The following is a 9,458-nucleotide window of genomic DNA, read 5'->3' as shown; positions in this document are numbered from 1 at the left end:
ATGTTGAGTTCCATGAATAAATTACTGAATGTGTTATATGAGCAGTGTTAGTTATAGAAATAAAACACTAATATTGAGTTCCATGAATAAGTTATTGAATGTGTTTTATGAACAGTGTTAGTTATAGAAATACAAAACTAAAAATGAGTTCCATGAATAAATTACTGAATGTGTTATATGAGCAGTGTTAGTTATAGAAATAAAACACTTATGATGAATTCCATGAATAAGTTACTGAATGTGTTGTATGAAGAGTGTTAGTTATAAAAAATAAACCACCAATGATATGTTACATGAAGTGTTAGTTATAGAAATAAAACATTAATGATGAATTCCATGAATAAATTACTGAATGTGTTATATGAGCAATGTTAGTTATAGAAATAAAACACTAATATTGAGTTCCATGAATAAGTTATTGAATGTGTTATATGAGCAGTGTTAGTTATAGAAATAAAACACTAATATTGAGTTCCATGAATAAGTTACTGAATGTGTTATATGAGCAGTGTTAGTTATAGAAATAAAACACTTATGATGAATTCCATGAATAAGTTACTGAATGTGTTATATGAGCAATGTTAGTTATAGAAATAAAACACTTATGATGAATTCCATGAATAAGTTACTGAATGTGTTATATGAGCAGTGTTAGTTATAGAAATAAAACACTTATGATGAATTCCATGAATAAGTTACTGAATGTGTTGTATGAAGAGTGTTAGTTATAAAAATAAACCACCAATGATATGTTACATGAAGTGTTAGTTATAGAAATAAAACATTAATGATGAATTCCATGAATAAATTACTGAATGTGTTATATGAGCAATGTTAGTTATAGAAATAAAACACTAATATTGAGTTCCATGAATAAGTTATTGAATGTGTTATATGAGCAGTGTTAGTTATAGAAATAAAACACTAATATTGAGTTCCATGAATAAGTTACTGAATGTGTTATATGAGCAGTGTTAGTTATAGAAATAAAACACTTATGATGAATTCCATGAATAAGTTACTGAATGTGTTATATGAGCAATGTTAGTTATAGAAATAAAACACTTATGATGAATTCCATGAATAAGTTACTGAATGTGTTATATGAGCAGTGTTAGTTATAGAAATAAAACACTTATGATGAATTCCATGAATAAGTTACTGAATGTGTTGTATGAAGAGTGTTAGTTATAAAAATAAACCACCAATGATATGTTACATGAAGTGTTAGTTATAGAAATAAAACATTAATGATGAATTCCATGAATAAATTACTGAATGTGTTATATGAGCAATGTTAGTTATAGAAATAAAACACTAATATTGAGTTCCATGAATAAGTTACTGAATGTGTTATATGAGCAGTGTTAGTTATAGAAATAAAACACTTATGATGAATTCCATGAATAAGTTACTGAATGTGTTATATGAGCAATGTTAGTTATAGAAATAAAACACTAATGATGAATTCCATGAATAAGTTACTGAATGTGTTATATGAGCAGTGTTAGTTATAGAAATGAAACACTAATGATGAATTCCATGAATAAGTTACTGAATGTGTTATATGAGCAATGTTAGTTATAGAAATAAAACACTAATGATGAATTCCATGAATAAGTTACTGAATGTGTTATATGAGCAGTGTTAGTTATAGAAATAAAACACTAATGATGAATTCCATGAATAAGTTACTGAATGTGTTATATGAGCAGTGTTAGTTATAGAAATAAAACACTTATGATGAATTCCATGAATAAGTTACTGAATGTGTTATGTGAGCAGTGTTAGTTATAGAAATGAAACACTTATGATGAATTCCATGAATAAGTTACTGAATGTGTTATGTGAGCAGTGTTAGTTATAGAAATAAAACACTAATGATGAATTCCATGAATAAGTTACTGAATGTGTTATATGAGCAGTGTTAGTTATAGAAATGAAACACTAATGATGAATTCCATGAATAAGTTACTGAATGTGTTATATGAGCAGTGTTAGTTATAGAAATAAAACACTAATGATGAATTCCATGAATAAGTTACTGAATGTGTTATATGAGCAGTGTTAGTTATAGAAATAAAACACTAATGATGAATTCCATGAATAAGTTACTGAATGTGTTATATGAGCAGTGTTAGTTATAGAAATAAAACACTAATGATGAATTCCATGAATAAGTTACTGAATGTGTTATATGAGCAATGTTAGTTATAGAAATAAAACACTAATGTTGAGTTCCATGAATAAGTTACTGAATGTATGTTGTATAAGCAGTGTTAATTTAACAGATATAACACACATATACATTTCAGGCTGTAAATAATTTAATGTACTTCAAGGCAGGATACTGTACAGATAGACTTGAATTCCAAGTCAACATTATGGTGAGGTTAAGTAGAGAAGTTAGTTTTTAGTGTGGAAGACACAGCACAAAAAAGGAAAAGTGAATCAACCAATGACAACAGCAGATTTATGAATGCATAGTTTCTTCTTGTTACAATGACAGGAGTCACAGTCAGACACAATGTTTCAGTTGAATAGACTGCAACTGATATAGTTCTGATCACAACTTTTAACATGAGTGTCTTAATTAAAAGATGCTGTTAAATACAATTTAGGTAACACCAACAACACGTACCTAGCTATTAACATTCATTAAAACATTCAGCAAGGCAAATCCTCAACAGCAAATGTTGTCTGATAATTCTCAAAAACTCATTTTTTTCAGTTAAAAACACCAGTTAAGTATCTCCCTGCAATACAACTCTTTAGTTATCAATATTGCTTAGTGAAACCTGACAACACAAGTCCTCAATTATCACTACTGCTTATGTAACACTTATTAAAATAAATTCTAAACTGAGAGCAAAAAAACTAAAAATTTTCATCATACAACAGATGAATTTTGAGGCTCTAATTAACACTTCTTTAGGAAAACAAAAGAAATGGATTTTTAAATTATAATCAACAAATCATTTTCATTTTGAAATAAAGACTGAATTACCAAAATTAATTAATTTCCTATCCTCCGTAAATTCTAGTGGAAAACTGCACAAAATTCATCACTAGGTGTCTTCTCAATGTAAATCTTTGTGTCTGTTTCTACGCTTGAAGTTAGTTTTATTTATCTCTTACACTTGTTTCTTAAAGTATGAAAACTGTCTCCAGATTCCAAACATAGTACCTCATTCCAAAAATATTCTAAACAGTGTCTGTGCTGTTGCTGTATAACAGTCATAAAGTTATACTATCTCAATGTAAATTTTATTAATGGCTTCTCTATCTTTGTAAATCATCATTATTTATATTATGAAATAGAGCAGGAGATCCAACTTGCTGAAAGCTTATTGACATTGAATAACAGTGTTTCGTGTTTACAGGCTATCAAAAGCAGATGGTGGAAGAGAAATATGTGACTGAAGAACACAATAACTCAATCCAATTCAGATATCTAATTCTTGGATCAATAACTGTGTATTCCTGATGTGTTTCTTCTGGTAAGAATGAAATATTTACATGAATGTATCACTTCCCTGTGTTTTCTTTACTTTAGTTATTACTTCTGATAGCTCAAATAAGGAACACATGTATAAATACCACTGGTGCTTACAAACGTTTTGGTTTTTTTTTTACCTCTTTTCTGTTCCAACAATCTCTATGACTAAGGTTAATTTTCTATGGCTGGTGGGGAAATCTCTCACATGCTACATCTAGAAATATTCATACAGTCAAATGTTTCTATCAAAGAGAGTTTAAACCAAACCCTTACCTAGAATAAGAAACAAGCCAACATAGATTCCTTTTCTTCTCTATTATTTGTTAATAAAGTATGCTATATTAAGACCTCAGTCTGAATTTTTTCAGCATTTCATAAATCTACCAAACTACTAGCATATTGTAATAATTTTCAAATAATAAAATGTGGTTTGTAACAGAAGACATAACTTACCTACATAACTGTAAGAACTCTCTTTTATTTTCAGAATTGTAAGGGTAATATACTTATTTTCTGTCTTAGCTAGCAGACCATAAATGTTTCACTTATAAAACACTGTAATTCATTGACTGACATTTCTAGCTAACGTAAGCCCTGAGATTGCTGTCTCCGAAACTATTAGAATGAAAACAATGGTGAAGAAAGATCATACATCTACAAAAACATTCTACTTATATATATATATATATATATATATACGTGTGTACACACACATGCACATATAACTGTGGTCAAACTAAGACACATGGTCCCAATAGATTAAATCATCAAACATGTACAGATATCAAAATGAAACATAAATTAGTTATTCACAAAAATGCTTTTTGATTTTTTTTAAGGTTATTTGTTGATAACTAAACTAGGAATTTTATTATAAGACTTAGCAAGTAACTACAAGAAAATTATTTCACACATGATGGTTGACAATTTTAACATTAAAAAACAAACAAATGCGAAGTTGTGTATCTTATATTGCTCATTATTTTCTCTAGCTACAAAAGTGCTTAATACTTTGAAAACTATTCAACTTCAAACATCACACACAAAAATAATATACCAAGAAGTCACATCACACCATCTTGAGACTCTTGTCCATTATATTTTAAAAATGTAGCTTTTTACTCAATGTTTCTCAAGTTAAGGAATACCATATTTTGTACAACAGAAAGGTTAAATTCTAATTGGCAACATCAGTGTAAACTAACAATGAGGTCTGGGCTCTTTTTGAAAAAGTTTACATTATTGAAACTAATATATAAAGCTTCTTATTTTACAAGACAGAAGTGCCAAGTTCTTGTCAATGACTGTAGTACCAATTATGAAAATGAGAAGAAATGTTTATGTTACTTACACTAATATATGAGGACTTTATTTTGCACAAAGAAAGACTGAATCCGAGCTGGTGACAACAATATCTGTTAAAGATGCAAGATAGGCCTTCCTGGATTAATTCATACTGTTAGGGTCTAGACATATTACACCAAATGTGCAGATTAATGGTCAGACAAAATGTAAAAATCTTAACACGTTAGCCTTATGGTCATGCTGAGCATAAAATAGAAATTAAATTATCACTATTTGTAACACTGTTTATTTAACTTTATCAGATACTATGAGAGAAATTATACTTTAAACATAAGATACTTAAAAAATAACAAAATTCACTTAACCTGAGTACTAATATTTATCTTATTGGTGATTTTTTACTGTATCCTATTTGGATAGTTCATTCTTGGTGCCAACCATAACTTCTTCAATTCTGTAAACTGTAGATACGATATGTCGTGCTGATGACTAACAGTGCTATCGTCCCTGATCTTTAATGAAATCATGCTTGTCCCAGATGGACAAAAAAAATGACTGACCTAGAAAACTTCGAAACTTGAACTAATTCACTTTATTTTTAACAATCAATAATACTTAACCTGACTATGTAGAGTGCAAAAAAACAATTAACTTCATACTGCTGTGGGAAAGAGCCAGATGTACTTAGCAGCTGACACACCATGGGAACACTGTCTTTTGGTTGACAAACAGTTTATAGTCTATAGAATATTCTAAGTATTTTATATTCAAATAGATGCAAAGTACTTTGAAAAGTAAAATACATTTCAAACACAATTTACAGAGATTTGTCATTATTTACAGAGCATAATGAAGGCTGCAGATTTCTCATTTCTTATGGGAGATATTGAAGATTTGTCATTACTTAAGGGGTATATTGAAGGTGCATACCCTCTAAGGCTAATGGTTACCTAATAAAATCTAGAGCTTAAAGTTCTTGAGAAGAAACATTAAAAATGGTTTCAACTTACGTAGACAGCAGTTTAATAGTCCTTAATTTGTTTATGGTATTGAACTACATGACGTTAGTAAAGGTACGTGACAAGTTCTTTCCCTAGATGGTTGTGGTTTCAATTAAAGTTTGGTGTTATGGTGTTTATATGTATCATGTACCAATACCTTATGGCACCTGACCATTCTAAAGGAAAGTGTGACCTAGTAAATTGAGAGCTATTCTTCATCTTACATGAAATAAGACTAGGACAGAGGGATCTCCTCCTGACCAAGTCAACCAGAAAATCCAATATAAGAAATATTCTTTTTTTGTGCACACAATTATTAAAGAAATAAAAGCATCCATAAAGCTTCTAAGTTAATTAAAATTGATTTACATAAAAGTTATAAACATATAAACCCAGAGAATAACTGAAGCAGTCTTATTCTATAAACAGAAATAATATGATTCAAAAGTTCCTATATGATAGGTCTTAAGAGGGAAGGGAAGAAAAAAAAAGCAGCTTAAGGCTTGATTTTTACATTCATTTTAATAAGTGAAAAGTTATAAAGACATTAAATTTATTTAAGACCTTTTCGGTACTCTCATTAGCTTGTATCAAAGAGATACAGGGCTGGAAGTTCAAACCTGTATTTTACAATTACATATATATATAGAGAAAAATGATCCTACTAGTAGTTCACAACCTGAAAAAGAGGAACACCACATGTCACACTTCTCAAATCAACCCATGATAAGTAGCTGAAAGCAGCAAACTTCATTAAGGCTAATTACAAGTACTAATGATGGAATGTTGTAAGTGACAAAATGGTTAAATACAGTATGGTTAAGTATCATCACTAAATCGGCACACTGTCAGAAAGTTTGATAGCATTTGGGTCACCTCGTGCGTGCCACTCTGGAACTTTACACTATGACAGAAAGTCTTTTCCTCTATCTTGAAAAGCCAGTCTCTGGTTTCTAAAGTCAGAAATTTGCATCATGGCAGTAAGTGGAATGGTTCCATCCTGAGACTGACCCTCTGCCGGCAGGTCAAGTAAAGTCTTCTCATCTCCAGAAGTCCCTATTGCTCTACTAATTCGTGTAGGTTCTTCTTGGCTGCTTCCCATCTGAAACCGAACACGGGAAATACTAGAACTCTCCTCAGAGGTTGACCACGTGCTGGAATCAGGAGGGTTAGAATTGGTAGGAGTCCCACCTCCACTGGAAGAAGGGGCCCACCCATGTGGTGAGGTTCGTCCTATATTAGTTTTTAGTTTAGAAATGGGAGCTGGCCGATACCTTCCTGGAATATCTAGAGTAAGAGGTCGATCAGGGAAGGAGTCGAGGCTGGTTTGACGTCTTGGAGTTCCTAAGTGGGGAGGTGGTGGGGGATAATGATATCCCATAGTGTGTGATGGAGGAGGTGGTGGTGTTGGTGGCCGAGGTATGTTGTGCTCGTGGTCGTCCATGTGAAAAGAAGGATTGATGTTAGATGATGAAGTATTTGAAGCATTAGATACATTGGATGGAGTACGATGATGTCCGTAAGCCATTCTCTGAGGGGTCCAAGGTTGAGCTGAGGTTACAGATGGAATACTTCCTGAGGTGGGATTTTCATACACGTGGTAGCCTTCTTGATGACGCATAAACTCAGGATAAATTCTCTCGACATGATAAACTTCAGGCCTTGAAGGATCTTGATAGAATCTCTCAATGTAGTAGGTGGATTCCATACTTGGACCTCGATACTCTGGGTAGTAGTGGTAAGGTGGACCATATTCAGTGTAATGGCTGTGGAGAGCTTGATAGCTGTCCTGACGATTGTAGTCCAAGTACCTCTCTCCCATGGGAGGTGGCATACCCATGGGTGAAGGACCTATGCCTGAGCTGGAACTGGTAAAGGCATGCTCACTGTCATTACTGGCACTGGAGGATTTTCTTCGTGGACTCTGTACTTGTGGGGTGTAGGATCCGCCAGATCCAATACTTGGATTGTGCTGTGGAGAATCTGTAAATCTTAAGGGTGTTCCACCAACTTCAAAACTAATGCTGGGTCTGTAGTGTCGGGAATGGCCATGGTAAGTGTTATGAGCATAACCAGAAGCAGATGAAAACTCATATTCTGGTCCAAGACAATATGAGATGCCTTAAATGAATAACAACATCATTATTCACATGTTCTAAGTAATTAAATTAGATAAAAGTGTTATAAGAAAAAAAAGAAAGAAAGATGCATAATTTTAATGTTACTATGTTCTTAACCCTAAGTACAAGGATTTCATTATTCACATGTTCTAAGTAATTAAATTAGATAAAAGTGTTATAAGAAAAAAAAGAAAGAAAGATGCATAATTTTAATGTTACTATGTTCTTAACCCTAAGTACAAGGATGGGAGTCAAAATGTGCATGTTACAATCTTTTAAGAGATTTATATTCAAAATGTTATAAAATAACTACATTATCACTATACATACATGTCAATAACTCTGGAATAAAAACATGTTTTATAATTAAAATATAATATTATATACAAGTTTTAATTTCTTAATTTTTTACGAGAAAACAGCTAAAACATTTTTCAGCCTTCCCTTGTCTGTATCACATGATATCTTTTAACTCTCTTTCTGTCTTTCTTTACATGGATTTCAGAATGCCCACCAATTAGAAACACCAACTACAGACAATGACAGGTCAGAATTCAAAACAAGAACTTCCCACTTTCTTTATTTTCTGAGATATCAATAAACCTTTGATAGATTGTTTAGGCAGAGTATTCTTGATGAGTTGCTGTCCATTCAACAAAGTTTCATACTTCAGAAACTACTTATTTGCTTACTTGTCAACAGTATGTGTTTATAACCAACAGGATGGTCATTTTGTTTACTATGTAATTATGAAATCTTTATCTTATAAGCTTTTCTTGCTGGAAACTGAAGTCAGTGCTCCAGTATATAATGAAATTGTTAAACCTTTCTCATAGGTCAACTGAAAAGTTAGATAAATTCTAGTACTTTTGTGGAGGAGTCCTGCTTTATCATTCAAAGTATTGTTTATGTTTAAAATGCATATTTAAAAGTTACATCAATTATTTTTGGACAACCAACTTATAACAAAAATTTAAGATTAATGAAAACTAGTTTCTCAGAGCCAAAGACCTCACTCCTGAAATCCTTAACTCATCTTTTATATAGATTTCTTATTTATTGATATATGGTTCCTACCAAGAGTAAATAATTAAATTTGGTTTTGCTTTGAGTAACTCAGAAGAAACATTCTGTGATGTAACCTACATTTTATTTACCCTAACTCTGGGAACTATTATGGGTGATTTATTGTTATTCATGGTAGTTATACATGGAAAGGTAATTTAATTTTATTACAAATTTTTATGTGATATTTATCAGATTAGTCCAATGAACCAAGCCCATAGAATGTTAGAATATCAAAATAACATAAAATATGAAGTTTTGCTGAAAAAAAACCAAACAACTTTAGATATTAATTTAGAAGGTTCTAGATGTTATGCAAATGAGAACTGAAACTGTAAGATGTAATAGTTAGTACTTTTAACATAAAAATCAGGGACAGATCTGTTTGTAGGTAAACACAAAGCTACACAATGGGCTATCTGTGCTCTTTTCATCTTACCACAGTTTGAGTATTCAGTTTGTTTTTTC

At 31.4% G+C, this 9,458-nt stretch overlaps 1 protein-coding gene across 1 annotated transcript in view; it reads right to left on the bottom strand.

The window, feature by feature from the left end:
• Positions 1-273: 273 nt before the first annotated feature.
• The window catches only part of LOC143226735 (mitogen-activated protein kinase kinase kinase 11-like), a gene marked incomplete at its 5' end in the record, with an annotated part of 29,794 nt that continues 20,609 nt past the window's right edge, over positions 274-9,458 (bottom strand). Inside the window, 1 exon segment of the mRNA XM_076458100.1 lies at positions 274-7,926. Coding sequence (XP_076314215.1) covers positions 6,710-7,926 — 1,217 coding nt within the window.

Source organism: Tachypleus tridentatus, chromosome 9 (assembly GCF_004210375.1).
Source record: "Tachypleus tridentatus isolate NWPU-2018 chromosome 9, ASM421037v1, whole genome shotgun sequence".
In the NCBI taxonomy this organism is placed as follows: domain Eukaryota; kingdom Metazoa; phylum Arthropoda; class Merostomata; order Xiphosura; family Limulidae; genus Tachypleus; species Tachypleus tridentatus.
This window is presented reverse-complemented; position numbering and strand designations above follow the sequence as displayed.